The 23,426-nt window shown below is 38.4% G+C and overlaps 1 protein-coding gene across 1 annotated transcript in view; it reads left to right on the top strand.

Moving 5' to 3' along the window:
- LOC104143020 (death-associated protein kinase 1) overlaps nucleotides 1-23,426 on the top strand; it is a 95,061-nt gene that overhangs the window by 60,994 nt on the left and 10,641 nt on the right. The window contains exons 10-20 of the mRNA XM_068927255.1: nucleotides 592-681; nucleotides 2,039-2,131; nucleotides 3,716-3,835; nucleotides 5,016-5,114; nucleotides 5,935-6,033; nucleotides 7,268-7,366; nucleotides 8,923-9,120; nucleotides 10,205-10,402; nucleotides 13,276-13,374; nucleotides 17,612-17,689; nucleotides 20,818-21,040. Coding sequence (XP_068783356.1) covers nucleotides 592-681; nucleotides 2,039-2,131; nucleotides 3,716-3,835; nucleotides 5,016-5,114; nucleotides 5,935-6,033; nucleotides 7,268-7,366; nucleotides 8,923-9,120; nucleotides 10,205-10,402; nucleotides 13,276-13,374; nucleotides 17,612-17,689; nucleotides 20,818-21,040 — 1,396 coding nt within the window. The remainder of the gene's footprint in view (nucleotides 1-591; nucleotides 682-2,038; nucleotides 2,132-3,715; nucleotides 3,836-5,015; nucleotides 5,115-5,934; nucleotides 6,034-7,267; nucleotides 7,367-8,922; nucleotides 9,121-10,204; nucleotides 10,403-13,275; nucleotides 13,375-17,611; nucleotides 17,690-20,817; nucleotides 21,041-23,426) is intronic.

Raw genomic sequence — 23,426 nt, forward strand, 5'->3', positions numbered from 1 at the left:
TATCCTCCTTCCTGTCTTCCCATCACTGACTTCACCTGAATATCTCTATCAGACTTAGTTTGTAGGGCCTTCCAAACCCCAAGTCGCAAATCATGTAATGCAAAACTTGGTAAACCCTACTGGCAGCAGGTACGTGGTACTAGTCTGAGAAACATTAAAGGGTGCAGTCTTAGAGCTTCCTGTAAAAGTAGATGGGATCATCTTTTGGGGACAGGGGGTGCTTAGTTCTGTTTTCCCGTCCCTGTGCCATATATCTAATGAACAGTGGATGCAATTAAGTTTTTTTGCAACAGCTTTCAAAATCCAGTAGGCTACAACTAAATAAATTCTAGTGTTGCATGGAACGCTTTCAGATATGGATTTTCTTCAGGGTATTTCGTCAAGGTATTCCAGCTGCACGCTCCACTAAACTATGCGTGTTAAAATGGTGTGCTTACAGTTACTTTACTCTGACAGTATGATAATATTATAATGTAAGTGGAAGTCATCCCTGCAGGGCAGAGAGACTTAGAGACAGGAAGATGCTTTGTGAAAGTTGTGGTTGTAATTGTGGGATATTTCACAATGGCCTTATTTTACTTTTGTCCATAGCCTAAAGACAACCAGCAAGCACTAAGTAGAAAAGCATCTGCAGTGAATATGGAGAAATTCAAAAAGTTTGCAGCACGGCGAAAATGGAAAGTAAGTCATTCAATAAATCTTCAAAAAGATGGCGATATTCAGTTACAATAGCATTAATTGTTCTGGGGAAGCATAAACAAACATTTGTGACTTGTGATTTTTTTTTATTTAAAGGAAATACAGAATCTCAAACTTTTTGTTGAGTAGAAGAAACATTTTGGCACTGATCAATGCCTTTCAGAGTAAAGGAGAAGGAAGAAGGAACCGATTTTTGTATTAATTTGGAATACATTAGTGTAGGTGCTTGAGTATGGTAATAAGGGAGAAGACTTCTTCATTATGAGCTGCATTCAAATTCTTGTGTGTGGATGGTTTGTTTTATGCATCTAGTGTGCTGTCCTCATCTGTCTTGGTAACGTTTGCAGACTAAAAGTGTTTGTAAATGTAGGCACGTGTTTTTGTGACAGTAATCCAAGTAAATCAAATATCCCTTAAGCGGACCTCACAGAATTAAGTGTTCCAGTAAACCATCCAGTAAAACTAGAAAGAAAATTAGTCTCTTCTGCAAAGGATTTTTGGTCTGAGATTGCAAACCTGTTTAGAAGAAGACAGTATTTATTTAATCTTTCCAGAGATGGGGCATAGCATTAGCTGAAAGCATGAATCTGGGCAAGGAGCTGTTCATCAAGACAAACACCTCAACTTCTTCAGTGTGCTCACGCTGGAATTCACGCTGAAACTAAGCAAGGACAGGACTATCGTATGAGAAGTCTGTTTATCATGAGGAGAGTGAAACATGAGCCAACAGAGGAAAGGAGTATTATTAGGAAAGGAGTTTAATGCATTGTCACAAAGGCCAAGAAATAGGATGATTTTCTTAAGTCATGGGGCAATACCGCAAAATATCCAGCTAAGAATTCCATTTACCCTAAAATTTAATGTTTACGTTAGGTAAAGATCAGCAGTGTTTATAACATTTAAAAATTAGTCTGCTGCCCTAAAATAAGATGGGAGTGCAGGAATATCTTAAACTATTGTTGTAATATGACATTTAAAGGAATGCTGTCAGCTAATTTACGCTCAGTTTAGTTTTCCTGTGTGCACATACTTTGAAATCCCATTTTAAAAAATATTTTTAACAAATTTCAGACTTGGGCAAGAGCATGTAACGCAAATTTATTCTGCTTTGGATTTGAACATCTTTATGAAATAGTAGTGATCCAAAAAATATTATGTGGCAATGCTAGTGCATATGAGTAGCCTATTTGCATTAAAAATTCCAGACAATTTTGCTTGCATTTGTGTTGCTAGTATGACAGTATTCCTTTAAAAATCTCTGCAATAGCATCCTATCACAAGTATTCTATTTTGATTTTTTTTTTTTACATATAGCTTTTCTCTTCTTATTTTTAAAAAGCAATCAGTGCGCTTAATATCCTTGTGCCAAAGATTATCAAGATCTTTCTTGTCCAGAAGTAACATGAGTGTTGCTAGGAGTGATGATACTCTGGTAAGTATATATTTCCGTGATTAATGTGCTCTAATACATCTGAAACTTGGCAACTTCTGAAATGATTCTAACATGAATATTGGATTATTGTAAATGGGTATAACTGTTTTTATAGGTAAGAAGAAATAAACTTTAAAGCTAGAAAAGTCTGCTATCAAGAATCTGATCTTAGGCATAAAACAAACCTTGGAATTTCATAAATTAATTACTGTATTGAGCCTGATAACTAGTACCTGTTTATCTTTACTAGTTTATCTTTATTTTGAAATTTGATTCATGTGGTGCTTTAGTACTATAGTAATTATAATGTGAAAAAGTGAAAACTGAATTTTTCGTGGTACTGTGCAGCATAACATAATTTTCATTTTTTCTTTAATTTAGAATATTCAAAATTATTCAGAGAACTTGACACCATCTTAGGTACAGAGAATGTTCGAGAGCATTAACAGAGTAAGCAGTTATTAAAGGAGGAGATTTTAAGAGGTGGCCGGTCTCAGTTTGTGCTATTATATTGTCTGCTAGATTTAAGTAGTCAGGGGCAATAGTTGTATGCTTTGTGGTTCGAAACGTTTGTAAATACAAAAGCATTTTTATTTAGCTTGCTCTTCAGGTTTTACTACGTGCTTCACAAATTCTCTGTGCTCGTGCAAGTATATATATGTTAATATTTTTGGAACTGGGTAAGCTTGTCTTTTCTGGGCATTAGTAGGGTCAAACTTTACAAAAAAAAAATTTGAAAGCCTTTTTTATCTGTAATATCTGCCTTTTGTCCTTCCTGTGTCACTTCAGGCTCTTATTTCCACTTTCCTCCTCTTATCTTTCTGCTTGCACATTGTTTGTTCTCCCAGTCCTCCCCCAGCCATGTGGTCTGGGTTGTCAGTTGTCACCATACCTTTTAACGCTGAATCAGCATTTCAGCCCCCCTACCCCGTGTTGTAGCCAAATTCTAACATTTTTCTAAAAAATCAGTAAACTCTGGAGAGAGGAGAGAAATTATCCAAATATTGGCTTCTGTGGCTTTCAGCTCTTTGACGTTTTAGTGCATGGAAGAAAAACAAAAAGTCTGCAAAGGTGTTCAGGCTCATTACTTAAGTTCTAAGTTCATAACTGGTCCATTTGAATAGGTGACAGTCAAGTCCAAAATACTTCTGCTGTGGCATATCCCCTGGATAACTCAAAGTTTGATCTTGTGTCTTATATTTGTGTACCTTTTTTTTTTTTAAATGTTCCTATCACATACACAAACATAGTCCGTATTATTTTGTGCACATAATAGAAAGTCTTAGGAGGAAGCAAAATATACACCTAATAAAGGAAAACCTGTCTGGAACCTCACGCAATAAATGATGGGTTCATATGTAAAGAAGCGTGAAGTATATCATACTAGAAAAGGGCTGGGTTTTCAAAGCACATATACATTTTAGCCATGTGCTTCAGGAAGTATTAATCCTTGCAGCTGAAAGAGTCTACAAGACTCTGAAAATTTTACTTTTAAATTTTTTTCCATGTCTTGGCAGATGTTGAGATAGAGAGGTATTTTTTTCTTTAAGCTAACACTTTTCTTCTTTCTCATTTAATTACAAGGATGAGGAAGATTCATTTGTGATGAAAGCTATTATTCATGCCATCAATGATGACAATGTTCCTGGATTACAGCACCTTCTGGGATCTCTGACAAATTACGATGTCAATCAACCCAACAAGGTGAAGTATGGGTCTGTGCTGAGGTGGGTGGGAGACTAGTTCTCACCTTGTTGAATAGAGCGGTGGGGTTGAAAAGTAGAAATGTAACACTTGAAGGAAAAAAAAGAAAAAGTTAAGTGGTTGGGGAATAACTCTATCTTCCTTTAGGGGAAATCTTAGTAAAGTATTCTGCATTTAGTCTTCTAAACTACCTGAAAATGGAACCCAAAACATTTTCTTGCCTAGGGCTTGGCAAAATATAATTCCAAAAGAAAAGTAACAATCAAATCTGTTTTCAAGAGCTGTACTATATTAGGTGTCAGCCTTTGGGTTTTTTTACTGCTGTTTTTAGGGCAGACGAAGATGGCTGAATATTCCTATTTTTTGGTATTACTTCCTTCTTTGTCAGAGGCCTTTTAAAAACTGAATGTGTAAGGATAATCATACTGCCAAAACTGACTTTGTAAAACACTGTTAGAAACAAGCGTCCTGTTCTGCAGAAACTGGTTGTCTCACCATTATGTTAGATGGTGATTCCATTCTGTTTCAGAAATGGAATGATCTGTTTACTAAAGTATTTCAGTTTACTGCTGCTTTACTAAATTGAGTTATCAGATTTGAGACCAGGAAACTGAAGTTCTGTTGCTAGCTCTGCTGGTTGACCGTAGATATATCATCTCTGCTCCATTTTTCAGTTTCCTGTAAAAAAGGAACGATTATTCTGATCTTCATTATAAAGTACTTTGAGAAATACTGATGAAGAGGGCTATAAAAGTAGAGCATTTATTCTTTTGCTGTAAATAGATCTTGAACCTTTCAAGTTACCAGTACATTTTTTGTTTTACTGCTACAATCCCGTGTAATTTTCTAGTAGGCTGCTGGTGGCTTGTGTCTGCAAGGTATTGTGGCCAGTTCTCTAGGTACTCTGCCTTAAAATGCACATGTAAAGGAAGTGCAGAGGGGAACATCCTTGTCAGCCTGGGCTAATGAGAGTTTAATGTTAGAATTCCTGTCTCGAAAAGCTTGGCTTTTAACATATAGCATAATGCTTAGTAAATGTTAATGTGACCTCATCCTGGTAATATGGAAAATTGGAGTGCAATAAACTTCTTTGCTCCAGGGGATAAATAATTTTCTCTACAACATGCTCTCTTCCTTAATGCCTCAAAAATGAACTATATTGTTTGTATCCCATTATTAGCATGGAACACCACCTCTATTAATCGCTGCTGGCTGTGGAAATATTCAGATGCTTCAGCTGCTTTTAAAGCGTGGATCCCGTATTGATGTTCAAGATAAGGTCAGGGTTCTACTTTGTCACATTCTATAAGTATTCTTGAGTTTCAGGACAGTTAGCGGAGAACAAATGCATCAGACCAGGTTTTATCAGACCTGCAAACATCTGAGTCGTAGCGTTTATTGTGTAAGTTACCCGGTGTCCTCTGTAGCAAAAGGACAAAAGCAAATCTTTAATAATTTCAGTTGTTGCTGCTGTGTAGTCTCTGTTTTTGATCACTTTATTAGCTGAATTTAAACAATACTGGTGCTAAAATGTTGTTCTCGCTTATGAAATTGCCTCGCTTAATTTAAATTAATAATTACCCTAAAACACTGGTAAACTTTATTTAGTAATGAATGGAATTATAAATGCTCGCTTTATTGATGTAGACCATTGCTACTAAAACTCATAAGTGACGAGGGGATATGCTTTGCAAAAAACTTTTTTTGAAAAAGCGTTGCAATCATCCGAAGCTCATTTAAAGCAAGTCACTTGAACCGCTGTCTGCATCTGAAGCTAATAGAGGGTAAAATATGTAGCATAAATCCTCAAAAATGCCCTTGAAAAGAGGAAGAGGATATAAAGATCTGTTAATTATCCTTGCAGTGGTGTATGGTGGTGGTGGTAGTGGTCATATACAGTGGTAGTGGTAGTAGTTGTTTGAAAAATTAATGATGACGAAAGTTCTGATATAAGCCATAGCTTGACTAGCTCACATTTACTGTGATGATTCTGAGCTGTTCAGTGTACCTGTGTACATGTATGTGCATGTATATCTCAGTGAAAATCTAAAATTAGGATTCTAAACTGTTTGACATTTGTAAACAAACATTTTGGACAGGCTGGATCTAATGCAGTCTACTGGGCTTCTCGACATGGTCATGTAGAAACACTGAAGTTTCTCAATGAGAATAAATGTCCTTTGGATATTAAGGATAAGGTAAGAACAAAACTTTCCATCTTGTAGTGTTGCGGAGTGTTTTGCGGAGTGTTTTGTTTTTGTTTTTTTAATATATATAGCTTCATCTTAGCAAAGAGAAAGGTCTTGCCGCTGGAATGAATTTGAGCTATGCCATAATCCCAAGACCGTGACTAACTTTTTCTTCTAGTGTGGTTTTGTAAGCTGACACATAGGGCTCTGACAACAGAGCTTTTAGGTAGCCGCATGTACCAATTACTTTTCTGACAAACGTTAACCAAGCATGCATGTGAATGTGGTGAGTATGTGGTGGGTAGGTGGGGAAGTACAAGCCTAAATTAATTTTCTCATGAAGGCTGTTTTCACATTGGAACACAGGGTAAAATCGTGATTCTGTTTCTCATTTCTCTTGACTGAAAATTCCTTTTCTCTGACAAGTAAATTTGATTGTTATTAAGTTGACTGTAATGAAGCCTAACACTTTATAGCTGATGAGCGCTTACCTTGTCTCTAGCAGTGTTACTTGAGCAATGTTGGCACTAGAAGCTGGTTGCTGTTAAAATCTCATACCTTAGCAATATTTTTATACTGGCCAAAGCTGCAATGCAGATCCAGTTATACTTGCAAAATGTAGTCGGCTTACATTGTTTGGGGAACCAGTGCAAGGCATGTTAGCAAAATTAGTGTTCAATTTATCCTAATTGGGCTATTAGAAAAGAGGCTATTCTTACAATAAAAATACCATTTCCTTTTCATGTCATCGCAACAAAATCATTAGTCAGGTTCTAAATAATTACATATAGTGATCAAAATATGCCAGGATATACCAAAATCTTGGACCAAGTCCTTACATGTGTATGTATGGAGAAAGGGAAAATAGTATGAATACAAATAGAACTTCGGTTTCAATGCCTCATTAAATGTGCTGTGCGCTCCCTCGGCCAGCTGCTTCCTCATATTGCTGAGAGATTGCATTATGGCTGTGGTCTTGAACAAATAAAGTAGATTCAGAACAAATAAGTTCTGAAAAGGAAAGCCTTTGAAGAAACGCCCTCTCAGCCAGTGTTACACCTGTAATGTACAGCAGTGCGCTAGCTGGAGATGTCTGCTGACCGCAGCTGGGGCAACAGGATACAGGTACAGAGGAGGGGTACTTGGACCCCTATGCCACATACATGCATTCAGACTATACATGATGACGTCTACCTATGGGTGATATAAGAAATTACACTGGGATGTTCTTCTGTAATTTCAGTCTGGGGAGACAGCTCTCCATGTCGCAGCTCGGTATGGACATGTGGATGTGGTTCAGTTTCTCTGTAGTGTTGGATCCTATCCAAACTTTCAAGACAAGGTGAGTCAGAGCCACTTTCTATTTTTCTTAAACAAATGCAGCTTTAGCATTAGTGGTCAAGACTCCTAGTCTTGCCTTGCTGCCTCATGCATGTTTGAATTTGAAACAAAAAAAAAAAAAATTAGAATTATGGAGGTTTCTGTACCTTCTAATAGATGAGAACTATTCAAAAACAGTGCATGTGAACCAGCTGCAGCTGTACTCATAAAAATGCAGGTTGTCTTGAAAACGAAAGCTTAAAAATGAAGAGAACTGTTCATCAGGAAGGTATGGATGGTGTACCCCGAATTCATCTAACACTTTTTTTCTTAATTGCCACCTTGACTTCAGCTTGTTTTTATGAGTCATGAGATTCCTTAAATGTAAAGCTCTCTTGGAAAATGAACTTCAGGAGGGCTCCTGTAAAGAAGAAGTAAAAGATCTTACCTGTTAGCTCTGAACTGGAAACTCTTAATGGGAAATCAGAAAGGAAGAGAATTAATTTTAAAAAAAAAAAAAAAAATTCAACTCAAATTTCACTGGGGTTCCACAAGCCTTTCTTTCCAAATGCTGTATGCTGTAGGACTAGCTTTATATTTAAGCAGCAGAAGATCAAAGGACCCCAGAAAGTGCTATTTGGCTATTACTTTTTCCTCAGATTTTAGTGAAAACCTTGAATCATTTGATATCATCAGCATCGATAGTGTCATCCTCAATATTTGCCCAGTACAGAAAGGTATCCCATTGCTTAGAATTTAACAGAATGACTCTTCCTGTTTTTTAATCCTCCCTGCTTTGCATGGAGCTACAGAAGCAGTGCTTTCCATATCATATTTTTATAAAACGATTGAGTGCCTGAATGATCTGCAGAGTTGTTATCAAGCAGCAGGAGATTGGAGGTGAATGTTTTGAAGCTTCTTTGGTTCAAACAAAGACCAAATTAGAACTTCCATCACAGCTGAACTTGAACTAATTCAAAATGTCCACAGCTTCAAAGCCTTGTCTTAAGGTACCTCTAGATGACTCAGTTTCCAAAGTACCTAAGGCACTGCCTACACTCAAAAATCATTTAGATATGCTTTTAACATTGTGAACAGTGATCTGCCTCAATCTGCAAATGCAGTGGGATTTAGATCCCCTTGGCGAGTGATGCATTTTTAACACTGTATTAGTCTCAGTGCCCAGGATGTAGAAGTTGCTTGTGAAGGAGGATGTGTTTGCAAGTAAGAACCAAGATAAATGGTTAGCTGTAGCAGCATAGAAATATCAAAACTAGCATTGCTTACATGTCAGGTATTGTACATAGATAGCTTTATGGCTAGAAATACGGACTCCCAGAATCAAGATAGTGACGAAAATCTAGTGAGTTATCACAGTCACTGAGTATGTCAGCAGGAATTATTCTCACTTTGAGAATGTCAGGGTTAGAAATTACCACATCATTTTACAGGGCTTACTTTAATAGACTGTCTTTTTTCTTTCCTGACGTCTTCCTATGCTTCTAAGTCTAGCTGGGGAATAGTTTCTGCTAGCATTTGGCGTCAACTGTTTTGTGTTTTCCTAATCCATGTTGACAGGAGGAAGAAACACCATTGCATTGCGCTGCTTGGCATGGCTACTACTCTGTTGCCAAAGCACTTTGTGAAGCAGGTTGTAACGTGAACATTAAAAACAAAGAAGGGGAGACTCCTCTGCTAACAGCATCTGCTAGGGGTTACCATGATATTGTGGAATGCTTGGCAGAGCACGGAGCTGACCTTGATGCAACAGACAAGGTTAGTAATGGGTGAATGAGTTGCTTTTAGTCAGGAATTATGTCCAGAGATCACAGGTGTCACAGAGTTGTACCTCTGAGTTGCTTCATTTGGGTGCTGCAAGTCATCTTTATTTTTTTGACATGGGTTTTCTGAGTGGTCCTAAAGAGTATGTTGGTGAATTCAGTAGTCTTTAAAGTTGCTGACTGATTCATGTGTTTCCATGATTAAGTTCTTACTGTTGCGTTATCATCTTATGAATTGAAAGCACTTTATGGGCAACACGCTCTCTACAGAGAACAGCAGGAACATTGGGTTCTGGAATTGGCAACAAGCTATTAATTTCAGATTTTAAAAAATGAATTAATTGTTTGCCTTTTGATACCTGTGTATCAGATAAATCACACCTAGTACCAGTGATCTACATTCGAACTATTTAAAAATAGCTCCAGTTGATGCACAACCTTTTTGTTTGTTTGTTTGTTTGTTTTTTGTCATTCAAAATGTGGCCCGAAGGAATAATCCTTGCATTTTATTGCCTATACTTAATCTATACTTGTCCTTATAGCTAGCATTATTCCTGATGGAATTGCCATTGCATATAAGTAGTTGCTAAAGCAAGTTCAGAAAAATGCTTTTGCTTCTAAAAAAAAAATTTATTTTTCCAGTCACTGTCATTTTAAGTTGTTCCACAGAGGAAGAAAGCTCTTCCTCTAAAACTACTGATCCCTAAGCAGATTGTATGACTCTTATGTCACTGACTTCCGTCAGTAAACACTACAGTGATTTGAGATACTCAACCGGTTGTTACTGTTGGTTGCTCTCCCACTCCTTCGGGAAGTCATCAGCATAGAATGTTTATTTGCACTTCATTCATTCCAGTGCAAAGCCTAGTAGCTTAATATAAATTGCTTTCATCCCATAGTTGATTTGTGCTAACAGGTATTGTGCTTCTGCCTGCCTTCACCCTCGAAGGAAAAAAAACATTGTGATTCTTGAGGCCAGGGAAATGCACACAGTTGACATGCAACAATCATGACTCTGAAAAATACGTTGTTTTTTTGCGTTATTAAAATCTTGCTTACAAGTTGTCTTGTGATTCCAGGATGGGCACATAGCCCTACACCTTGCTGTAAGACGATGTCAAATGGAAGTGGTTAAAGCTCTTATCAGTCAAGGATGTTTTGTAGATTTCCAAGACAGACATGGCAACACTCCTCTGCATGTGGCCTGCAAAGATGGGAATGTTCCTATTGTGATGGCACTTTGCGAAGCAAGCTGTAATTTGGATGTCACTAATAAGGTAAATAGAATGTGAATACTGAACTACTCTGTTTAATTGCTCACCTATTGCATAGATTACCTTTTCCAATTCTCTGATAAGAAAAGTGTTTCCTTTTTCCTTCTATCTTTTGTCTCTTAAAGTGGGCAAATGCAAAGCATTAAATAACTCGCCTTGTAAATTTACATGTATTGGTTTTGGTTGAGTAAATGATGAAAGATCTGTGAAGAAAGAGCCTAATCGAATTAATTATCATAACATACTTTGTTATTTTGCTCTAATGTTGAAGTATATCTCAGCCTGCTTCCCCAGCTCTGTGGCTTTGCATTATGCAGATTACAGCTAGGCACTGGAGAACAGATGAAATGCTTTTCTTCTGGCCTACATGAGCATAGACTTGAAGTGATTTAATAATAGTAATTTACTTACATAGTTGAAGATTGGAACCTTTTTTGTAATAAGAAATCTTCTTTTAATTCTTCCAAATGATTTGAAAAGATCTACACTTTCATCTAACAAGTGATTTAAATCAGCTGCAGATTCTATTCCCAGTTACAAAAATACATGCCATAATGGATGGTTTATGTTTTCATGCCTTGAGTTGGTTTATTAAAACAAATCCTAATCAAACATTTATCTTAAAATAAAATAGCTTGAATTTATTTGTTAAGCCAATTTTTGCCAGCAGGTAGAATGTCAAAATTTAAATGTTAACTGTAAAAGACAGTAGACTGAATGAGATTCTTCTGGGGAACTTTTCTTGTTGCTTTCTTTCTTTCACATAGGCGTGGTGATCACAGAAACACTCGGCAAATTTTGTACCTCTAAAAATTTTGATTCCAATGTATGTTACTGGATTACTGCCAGCTAAAAATGAGAAATGCCCCGAATTGTACTAATCATTTTCCAAAAAGAGAGAACTTAATAGCCTGTCTCTAAAACAAATGCTTCATTGGCCTCCTTTGTTTCGCTAGTGCTGTAGGGGATGTGAAAACTAAGTGTAATATTTTGCAGGTTTAACATTCTGAATTTCCTCTTAGAGGTCTTTAAATGAATAGTGAAGTGCTTCAGGAAATGTTCGTGTTGCTGGGTTGAATAGCTTTAACATCCACCATTAAACTCAGTTGACTTGCTGTGTGGGGATAGGGCTTGGTATTTAGCTTTGAATGTCTTTCTCTGCTCTGGAAGGATGCTGTAATGTTAATTTTATATGCCACAAAGTTTGAGAGTTATTTGTAAGAGTTTTTCTGTGATTTGTGTGTTTCAAGTGTTGCAGCTTCTCTTTTTTTTCTGAAAATGTGTATATTCTGGCAATAATGTACTAGTAATTAAGGTTTTCGTTCATCGTAAAAACTCTAATCTTCTCTTTATCAGCCAGCTAAAGAAAATTGTGCAGCCTTTGGCTTAAAAGTTGTCAGGTACAATCAATTTTGTTTTTAATAATTAAGATCATCAACTGCCAACTGAAAAATTCTGTGATAGTGTGCTCCCCAGTCTTGGATCTGAACTCAAACCTGATTGACTGGGCAATTAAGTCCAGATCCACAGTTGCGAACGTATTTTGGGGAAGGCGAGTTAATGCAGCCAAAAACTGGATTAGCACTTCTTTTCATAATTGGGAATGCTGAGCTGGGATCAGTGGCCTGGACTCAAGTATACTGTGGAAAAAAATCATCAGTCTCCACATGTTTCGTGGATATGGTACCACAGCTATAAAAGCTGGGGTTAAAGTTTGTGTCCTTTTATTCTTTTAAGAATCTAGTGTACTAGAAGGTACTTTAGAGCATGCTTTATTTGAAAGAGTAACCCTGGGTCTTATGAAGTAGAGGATCTTTTTTTCCACTTGTCATCTTCAGCAGCAAGCCCTGAAATGTGAGTGAATTACCGGTGATGACTGTGTATCCTTGTTTCTCAAATCTGACATTGCCCAGCATAAATGTAATGCTAGTTGAAGGTACTGTTTGTTTCTTCCACAATCATGCGGTATCACGTAGACTATTCCACACGTAGAATATCATGTGCCTTTATTTGATTTGAGGTGTAGGTTTTTGCGGCGCAAACATTTTTTCAGTTTTCATTTTCCAGTTGGCAGAAAGTTAGCTTTCCTTTCAAATACTTTTTTGTGAAGTAAGCATGTGAGTTTACTTTTGAATGTGGGATTAGAACAGGGGGAAGAGTAATTAAAGCAGCAAAAAGCATGAGTAGGTAGAATGAGGAGCAAGAGAATGTATGGTAGTGGTATTTCTAATGATGGACGGGAATGTGAAGGAGCAGAAGTGGATGTTATGAGAACCCGCTGTCCATGGAGAGACTCAGGGGAAAAGCGAGACCTGGCAAGGAAATACTTCCAGCAGCTTCTCCTTTTGATCTTACTGCCCCTGGGCATTTCTCTTTCACTGAAAGAACAAATTCCTTCAGGTTAACAAAGCAACTTCTCCTTAATATTTCTCTTTCTTTTATTCTTTTTTTGATGGGGAAAGGGAGAATGCAAATACTTAATTTTAGGTAATACTTGACTTAAATAGAATCCGAGGCTTTAAAGGTCGAGGGTTTAGGGTTGCTGAACTAGTTCATATTTAATTAAGCAAAATGCAATTCAGTTTACTGGGAATTAGGAAGATGTTCTCACATATAGTCACATACCATAAGGATTCCTCCACAGTTGTGGGGGACTTAGCCATAGAATTGTTTCCCATTTTTAAGTAGTCAATCTAGCCTTCATTTTTAATTGAGCTTAAAGGAGTTATGCTCAAGCTGTAATCAAAGTACTTAAAGTTTTTGTAAGACCTTCACTGTGTGTCAGTATATATAATTATATAATATGTTTGATTACTCGTGAAAATTGCAATGAGGTTCTCTGACTACTATAATACCACTTTTTCCCCCTACCTTAGTATGGAAGAACACCTCTACATCTGGCAGCACATAATGGCATTCTCGATGTTGTCCGGTTCCTGTGTCTCACTGGCGCCAACGTAGAAGCTTTAACCTCTGTAAGTATGACAGATACGGTTGTGTGTGTTTCTTGTTTTATGTATGACATTAGGAAACAATTTGAAATTCCTTCCTTAGAGAAAGAAAAAAGGACAATGGCCTAGTATAATTACATTTTTGAAATTAAAGACGACTGTTAGGCTGTAGTTCATTCCTAGCTTGAAAAGCATTCGCAGTTGCCCGCCTGTCTCGTTCTTACAAGCAGATTTGAAACTAAGATGCAGTCCAGCTTCCCCTTCGTCTACAGAATTCCTTCAGCTATGAATTACTTGTAGCATTGTGTTTTCTGTATGCCCAGTAGGCCACTGTCTTAATACATCATGTACCATTTGTATATGTATTAAGCATATTTTTTTCTTTTTAAAATGGTAAAAAGATGTGTTTTTGTAGTGGAGGTGTATGGGTGAGTGGATAGGTGAACTAGCATGCAACTATCCTTGTAAAACGAATCTTTCCTGTCAGATCAGTCAGCACCACTGCTTCCGATCAGCATCCTCAAGGTATTTTTCATTCTCAGAAGAGAGAGAAACATCCTCCCACTTGGCATATCCACAGGAGGTGAAGAACAACTGCAGTAGAATTAATTGCCTTTTTCTTCTCCCAGAATGCCATTTCTCAGGAGTTAACTTTTTTTTTAGCACTGTTAAACAGCTTTGGACTGGAGTGTGATTTCTCTGTCCCCTCCCTAAGTTAGAGCCCATTTTAGAACTAGTTTAAATTTGAATTTGATTGCACACATATTCTGAAGTGACTTTAGAAAACCTCTTGCTCCTGAAGCGTATTATTTTCAGTGTTTAAATATCCTTTGAAATGTCCTGTGTGCTCATGTGCTAGTTGGCACCATATTGCTACCTCGTCATGAAAATTTCTAGCATTGTCACATTGCTCAGAGCTTTTGAATAACGATGCTCGCAGATGGCCGGTTAAAGTCAGGACTAACTCTTGCATGCATGACTGTCTGATGTACAGAAAAGGAGTCGGTCAGTGATTGAAACGAAATATATCACCAGGTAATATAGGTTTTCATGGGCCCTGTAGCTGGGGATGGGGGAGGTGCAATTCATATATACACAGGAGGCAGGTGTGAAAAGTGTGTGTGTGTGTATACATAGATAGTTCTATAACTCAGATGCCATTTTGCTTAGCCATTGCTGTTCCAGTGTCTAGATCCTTGCTCTGTACTCCTCAAGAAAGCCTTGGTAGGAGAGTAATGTACTGAAACGCCTCTTTTGTTTCACTTGAGTATATATTTTCTAATTCTCATTGTGCTCTGCAGTTCGTCCTGCACTTGACATCCAGAAAATTAAACAGCCTCATCTTGTTCACAGAGCTGGACAGAAAGGAAAACCTTGTTCTGTTAATTTCTTTCTCATGGAAGGAGCTGTCCTTGCCTGTTATCTCAATCAAGAAATTGGGCTTCCAGATCTGAGTCAAAATACTCATGGAAAATACTCATGGAAATGTGAAAAAAATTGCTGGTATCTGTCAAGTTACACATGCTTTTGTTTGGGTAAATCTGACGTACAGTTCTATCTGCTGAACTTGGTGCTTTCTGTCCGTGCTGCTGTGTTGGTAGCTCTGGAGTATCCTTCAGCTAATCCATTTACCTTTTTACTAGTCTTTATTCCTCTGTGCTCTAGCAATTACGGATTTCAAAAATAATGCCAGTCAGGGAACAGTGCCTTAGCAAGGGCAGGCTGCTCTGTCAGGGAAGTTGAGCTGGGTGCCAAGAGTAATCACAAAGCAAGCAGTGCATGTGACTACACCAGTAAGGGCCCAGTCCTACACTACTCAAGCAAGGCGAACAGAGCAGGTCTGATGACAGCAACACATTTCAGCCAAAAGTCGGGTCATCAGACAAGTCCATAGCAATGAAACAAGTCCAAGCCCAAGTCAGGAAGTCAGGTCAGGATAGGGTCAGTTGAGAGTAATATGGTCAGCCGAGAGTCTAGTGACCATCAGACGAGTCCTTAGTGATGAGGCAGGCTTGAGGTCAAGTCATAAAGTCAGAGTCCAGGACAGTGGGGTACGTGGCCATGCACAGACATAGCTGCACTGTCACTCATGCAGGAAGCAAGGGCAAGTGCCTCAGTTCAGGTGCAGCTCTTGAGCAAAAGATGTGGAGGGGAAGCTCCTGATGAGGGTTCTTTCAAGTCTTCCTTCACAACAGTTTGAACCAAGATTAAACAGATATGCTGCATCAAAGAGCTGGTCTTGAGCTCAGGAAACCATTAGAAAGAGGGGAGTGAACTCCTCCCATCCATGTTATAAGCGCCCAGTGCTCCCATGCTCCCATTTGCTTAGACTTACACCGAACCAAACTATTCCTGTGGCCGTTTTTCCCGTTATAGAAATGGTCTTCTCCATCTCTCCATAACCACGTTCACTAGTCAGGCTCTGGCTGAACCGCTCTCATTTGCGTTCTTGGCCAAATGCTCACTAGATAATGGTTTCCTTTCTGCTTGTGCCCAAACGGCTGTACTTGTGCCAAATGTATATCGCAGTACAGCTGTTTAACCAAAGCCAGGCTTGAAGGCAAAAACAACCCCCATGGAGCAATGGGGCGCAGAAGGGAAGGATGTCAAGTTACACAGGCCGTGCTGGTGGGACTTGCTCTGATTCTAAGAGAAAAAGCATGTGCAGGGATGTGCCATTGGGTATGTGCTTTATGCTATAGTTTGCCAGGCTTTCTCCAAGTATGTCTTACAAGGAGAAGGTGCTGGGCTCTGGAAGAGTGCAGGGCCAAGCAATAGTCATGCTTTGGAGTTACAAGGAGACCAAGGATTTGAGGATCTGGATAAAATCCACACCTGAGGTTGCTGCAGGTTACCATAAGGACTCTCATGAAGAGGATCAAGGTTCCCCCTTTATTTGAAGATTGTTGGATTCCCCCAGATGTGCCCACATTGGAAATCCAGGAAACACTAAGAGCATGAAGAAATTTTCCTGATGACAGTTTAGCCCCCCAGTCATTGAACTGTTCTTTCCCTCATAGAGCAGGCACTCAGGAATAAGTGGAAATTGGATGATAAGATCAGTAGAAAAGTTAAGGTGCTTCTCCTTTGTTACACCTTTTCTAAGGAAAATTATTTTTAAAAATGCAGTCAAACGTTTCTTCAGTAAAGTTGCAGATGAATCAACTATGGAGGAAAATTTAAGGGCAAGATCTTGGTTCAAATTGAGTTAGTTCACACCATCAACTATATTTCTTGCTGTTTCTTGCTAATGCGCTATTCCTGTTCTGTTTGAATTATTTGGAGTTACGGAGTACATAATGACTTTTATGGAAAACTGAAAATGGCTTCTGTAGGTGGACAGTCTATTGTAAAAGACATTTCTTTCATTATCCCCAGAAACTACTTAAGATGATGTAGATTTCACATGAAAAACTATAGTAAAATGAGAGATAGACACTCAAAAGCAGTCTTAATTTCTCAGTATTTTTTTCCTAATGCATGAAAGCTCTTATTTAGGAGAGAGTGAAAGAAGCAAAGTGCTCATAAATTAGTTATCTATTACCAAAGTATAAAACAACACAATAGCATTAATGTAGTCGTAAAAGTAGTAAGCCGTACTTCTTTCAGCTAATTTCATATTAAACTGGTGACATGAAACACAGGTAGTTAAATGTCAAGAGCATAATGCTGAAGACAGCTTTGCTTCTCCTTTTAAATTTAGTGAATCAATTTAAACCACAAGCCTTACGCTGTTCATGTTTTTTGAAAACTTTGATCCAGTGACTGGTTTGCTATTGTCGTACTTTATCCATTACTAAACAAAGTTCATCTGCTCTTCGTGTGAATGAATATGCTGGTGTATGTCCCGTTTGTGAACTGTTTAAACTTTTAGATCTCGTTATTATGTAGTATCTAGAAATGGCTGTCATCCACTAAACTGATTGTTGAGAAAAGAAGAGGAATTCAGAGGGGAGATGCTGGCATCGCTCGGAGCCTCTGAATTCAAAGTATCTAGTTACGGTGGCGTCCAGATGCCAATTCACAAACTACATGCTGCTGCTCTGCATTTTATCTTAACTTTTTTGGACAATTTAACAGAACAGGGATTCCAGTGGGGATAACTTTTGCTGGTTGGTTTATTTTTTCCCTTCTCCCAGTCAATTTGTATCTGACAGCAATTATTCTGTTATTGCCTTGAGCAGAGCTGAGCTATACTACACGTGTTTTTTTATTATTGACAAAAGGGAGGAACTGCAGCTAACAATTTGTCTTTTAACAGGATGGGAAAACAGCAGAAGATCTCGCCAGAGCAGAGCAGCATGAACACGTAGCTAGTCTGCTTGCAAGACTCAAAAAGGTTGGGAATGCCTGAATTTAACTGAGTTTTACGTGTATTTAAGATGGCAAGAAACTTTGACTGTGGGAAATAATAAGAACATCAGATATTTATCAAAGCCGTTCTAAAAAGCTCTTTTGCGAAAACGCTTACTGAAATGGTATCATCTTTTTCATTTTTAATTTAAAGTGATATCCTCAATTAGAGCTTCGGTACATATTAGTAAAAATGGCTACTCTGCACTGGTCTACTGTTTCATCTTATCCTGTCTCTGACAACACTTAGCAATGCTATTCGCTTCTAAGAAATTTGAAAGAAACTGGAGGGAAAAAAAATAAGAGGTAGCTAAGAATTAGTGCATCCTGCAAACATACAGGAGGATTTTTTTTTCTCTGCTATCACCACTTTAGCTAGACTAGGGTAGTAAAGTATGGCAGGCTTGTGCCCTTCTAGAGTTTCTAATACCATATGAAGTAGTTGCTTATGTTCTCATTGCCTTTTTTTTTTATTATGCAAATTCAGTATCTCGAAATCTCCTGCCAACTGGAATACAAAGCTTTATCTGGCCTTGTACCGTAAGTCTCATGCATCTGGTATGCGTTGATTGTGCACAAGCACCATCACTTAGGCAGGGAAGGTGCAGAGACCACTTGCCTGGAGCTTCCAGGCAACAGCTAGACCAGTAAGAGTGCTACTTTAATTAGACTTATAGGTATATGGAAATCTGAAGTAAATGATCGTGCTGCTGCTTGGCAAATTTCAGAGTAGGAATACAAGATGTCACATAGCAAGCATTTCCAAGGTTGAAGCAGAATTATCTTTTTCAGTCATGCCAATAAGTCTATGCTTGCTAGGATTGTAAGATAAATCAGTGAAGATGTCAGGAAGTGCCAAAGTTCAGGGTTCCCTTACAGCAATAGCTTCTGTATAGTTTTGTATACATAATAGGATCCATTTTGCACAGCTTTTCACCTTACCAAGCCTTTACCTCTTTGTGCATGAAGGTGGAGAAATTTTTGTTTTAGTTATGATGTAAATACGGCACAAATACAAATCAACCTGGAACAAAAGGGAGAAGATCATATAAATCTCTTCTGTAAGAGATTTTAATAACTGTAACTTCTTGTTAGCAGAATATGTTTATTTATCGAAGGCCTGCCTTTATATCTGGGGAAGGTACAAGATAATTTTATTCTTGAGCAGACATTCCTTTGCGACAGAGATTCTGATAAGTGACAATTAATAAACTGTAACCATATATAATTAATAAACCGCTGAAAAGGTTACAGTCCTGCTTAAAATAGACAATATCATCTAGTACAGAATGTGCCTGACACTTGTTTCATATTCAAAGTCTGTTACTTCTAATAACGCACACACACAAAGGACCTACTGTCATACTGTCTCTTACGGAGATTTCAGTATTAGCAATGGATAAAGAGAGCGCAATATTTGCGTTGTGATTAACTCGTTTAATGCATGCCTGTTAGGAGCTAAAGGAGCTAAGGAGCTAAATTAGATGCAGTATTAAATACTGTAAAATTTCTCAGCTGAATGCTCTCCTGATCTTTTTTGGGCTGTAGGTGCTATTCTAATGACTCACCCTACATGTTAAGCTCAGTAGAAATGCAGAGCAGTAGAGCCTCACGCGCAGCTCGAGGTGGGGGAAATGAAGGAATGGAGGAAGAAAATAGTTCCTTCAGCCTTCTACGTTTCTGCTATCTCTGTTTTCTTAAAGCAGGTCTTTCTGGGGTGCAAGACAAAGTAGTTTGCCCTCCTGCACTGCATCCCCTAGTTGAGATGAATTTCAAGCTAAGCTTGTGTGGGGAATAGCAGACCATCTATGTCTGATTGCTTCCTACTGGGAGAAGAGAACAAGACAGATTTGATTAGTTCCAGACACTGTTCTTGGCCAGAAGAAGGAATGTTCTTCGGATACTACAAGATTGGGAAATAAAGGGATAATGAGTGAGCTCGAAGTTGAAAGCTCTCCTGGGGGACATGCGACTGGGATAGAGCAAGGCCTTGCACATGAGAATGAATTTGCAGCTGTGGAGGAGTCAGTGGAGCCACACAGAGGGCAAACAATGAAAGGAATATCAAGTAGGGAAGCAGATAAATCGAGGCCTGAGATGAGAGACAAAGGACACAAACTGAAACACAGGAAATTCTGTCTGAACATAAGAAAACACTTCTTCACTGGGAGGGTGGTTGAGCACTGACCCAGGTTGCCCGGAGACGTTATGGAGTCTCCATCTCTGGAGGTATTCAGGACCTAACAGGACATGGTCCTGAGAACCTGCTGGAGCTAACTGCTTGAGCAAGGAGTTTGGACCAAACGATCTCCGGAGGTCCCTTCCAACTCCAACTTCTGTGATCCTGTGAAAGAAGTGTAGAGGATATAGGCTTGCAGTAGAGGGGGAGAAAAATGGAAGATGAATGGTATGTGGGAGGTCTTTTGAGGTAGAGAAGGGGAAAGAAGTAAGTCTTTGGGAAAAGGACAGATAAGAGTGAACTGTGAAAAGCAATATTTACATTGCAAAAAGGAAAAAATGTCAAAATAAATAGAGCACTTCGTGGGGAGAAAAAATTCTGCCAAGTATGATAAGTGCAGACAAAGCTGATGGAAAGAAGAAGGGAACACAGCAAGTTTTAGGACTACTCAGACGGTAGCAGTCATTGCAGATTTCTTCACTACTGCATGTGTGTTATATAAACTTACAGGTACTGTTTGTAAACGTAAGTTTGTCAAGTCCGGAGGTCATGGTGATGCTACTGGATCTCATGGATAAGGAGAAAGGGTACTGAAAGAGGTTAGTTTTGACTCCTTTGCTCTCCCAATCAGAAGTCAAAATGATCGCAGTCACTGGTGTTTAACCTGAAAGCAAGCGTACAGTCGTAAAGTGTGGTTTTCATGAATACTCAAGTGACTCTTAAGAGAAGCCATCCAGCTGTGTCTTGGCCACATATCCCTGCCTTTCTGTCAGTAATTGTGCTCTTGTGTGATGAGGCACGCAAGGAACCAATGGAGGAACCAATCTAGACGAACACTAAATTGGCAAGAAAACGTTAACTAAACATTTTCAGTTTATTGGGAGACAGAAGTTTCCTACCACAAGTCCTGACTTCTTGTTTGTGTTGAATTTCAGGATGCGCACAGAGGTGTTTTTATTCAACAGCTGCGACACACACAGAATCCACAGCCCAGGATCAAACTGAAGCTGTTTGGACATTCTGGCTCTGGGAAGACGACACTTGTGGAGTCTCTCAAGTGCGGCCTCCTAAGAAGCTTTTTTCGAAGGCGTAGGCCTAGGCTTTCCTCCACCAACTCGACTAGATTCCCTCCATCCCCTTTGTCTCCCAAACCCTCAGGTAGAGCTTTGAAGCTGTAACGTTTGGGAGGCGGGAAAAAGAAAGAGGGGGGAAAAAAAAAAAGCTTTTCTCGTAGTCTGTATAACAAAGAACTGTTGCCTGTGCTGTAAAAGGCAAAATCAGGCTACATGTGCAGAAAGTCATAGCAAAGGCGAGAGTATTTAAATCTCTGTATGGCACATGCCTGAAGTAAGAGCTAAGAGGAACAGCGATTGTGAAGACTAGGAGAATAGTTAAAACTTTAATCACTCATACAGTGCATAAGTGAACTTAGTAGAGGACTGGGCTTTTGAGCGCTAGTGTTTATTTTTATCAGAAAGTCCTAGAGTAGAAGTGTCGGTGTCATGACAGGATCCCATCGTCATGTTTTGCAAGTTGTTTTGTCTACCTTTTTGTTTGAGAAGCCTAAACAGGTTCTGTGCAAAATTGAAACAATTGCTATATCTTTATATAAAAAGTGGCAGTATTTAAGTAATAGCTAAAGATTCAGAACTGCCATTGATGCTTTGAAATGCTTTTATCTGAAGGTGCAGGAATGGATTTGCCAAGTTAGAGGTGTCTACAATTGTCTCCAAGTTAAAAATGAAAGTGAAATGGAGCTTTTCTAAACTTATATAAATTTGTGGAAATGGTAGGGAAAGCTTGCTCATTAAACACAAGCTGGCCTGTGTGAGGTGGGGGGAACCGCAGCGTGCTGAGGAAGTAGCTAGGGTTACAGATCAGCATGCTGACCGCTTTTGGAAAAACATGCAGTTATGGTAGAAAGACACCAGAAAGAGCAGTAAGTTTAAGTTATTCATTGAGGTCCCTTTTCTAGCGTTGAGATGTTGTGCAGTGCGTACTTGCTATGCCGGCACTTTGACAACATCAGGTGAAAATTGCTGTGCTGAACTAATATCATTTAATAAGTTTTAGATAGGCTAAAAGTTCCTTTTTTCTTTAAAAACATTTTGCTAATATTTGCAGCTTTATTTTTCATCATTATTTTGTAGGTAATGGTAGAACAGGGTCAGTAATAGATGTGATGTCTGCTTTTTCTCCAGTCACCTTAGGAAGCTATAAAGTACACTCAAAGTGAGATAACAAGACAATTCCTAGCACAGAAGTTAAGTTACTCACTTGCTGTTCAGATAGCACAGGGAGCTATCATCCGCGGCTTCAGAATTATTAAATTAATCATTGAGAAATTCTTGGTTTATTTATCTTAATTTATTGCATCCTTCAAGGGGAGGTAATTTACTCAAGGAATAGCAGTCCTGGAGGCAGTGCAGGAAGGTTGTGCCTGGAAATAGGGTTTTTTTTTTTATGCTGGTTGGTACCAAAATCAAACAGCATAGGTGAAATGTTCTCACATCATTATAAAATCAAACAAGATTGCCAGTTACATTTAAGTTTGTCAAATCTCTGTAGTAACTGTACGTTTGAAGTATGCATGTGGAAACAAGAAAGAAAAGAAGAAAGTAAGTTGTGCGACTATACCTTTGCTTTAACCTATGCTCAGATTTTTGGTTTTGGCTTATTTCAATAACTGGACCTTTTGGATGACTATTATCGGTGGGGTGACTTAGTCAGATGGACATGTAAAACTCAATACAATTTAGTGAATACCTGATAGTGTGTGTGTTTGTTCAAATTCTGTGAAGATCAGTGCTTGAATTCACTAATTATAAATATAAATCAGTCCAAGGATTGAAATATTATATAAGAGGGTCAAAGCATAAAAGGGTAGTTATGCTACTGACAGTCAGGTAACTCTCTAATGCTGCTATTAAAACGTGAGTATTAGAGTTGAACATCCAGTGGAGGGATGAAGTAATCTTTCCTTTCTCCACTAGATGGTGTTAGTTAATTTAAAAAAGCCTTTTCCTTTCTAATTTGCTCTTCCAGAATCTCAGTTAAACGTGAACCAAACAAGTTGTTATTAGGAAAAGAATTTCAGTTAAGGGCCTAGTCTCCCTCTACCTCCTTCTCTAGAAAGAGTTACTTCAATGCAATTATTAATTGTACTGCTATTTTTAACTGTACTTCTAGGATTCGGCTATACAAATATGTAGCATTTTTGTGCCGATAAAAGTAGTCCATGCTCTGAAATTGCTATCCTTAATTAAAAAAACAGTTTATCTTTGCCATGTAGTAGAACCTTAACTCCTGAGTTTTTTCTTTTTTTTTTTTTTTTCCCCTGTGCTTTCCACCTGAGCAGTAGATCTGCCAAGGTTTATGAGTGCTATATGGGATCATTCTTTTTTCCTTTTCATCACTTAGAAAAAGGATGTAGTAGCATGTGCTCACAGCTTGGTAATCCTGTACTTTATTTGAAGAACAGTTTAATTTTTGAATGAGATTTCATGCCTAGCGTACTTATTTTGAAGTGATATGGTTGTAATTT

Source organism: Struthio camelus, chromosome Z (genome assembly GCF_040807025.1).
Source record: "Struthio camelus isolate bStrCam1 chromosome Z, bStrCam1.hap1, whole genome shotgun sequence".
Lineage (NCBI taxonomy): Eukaryota > Metazoa > Chordata > Aves > Struthioniformes > Struthionidae > Struthio > Struthio camelus.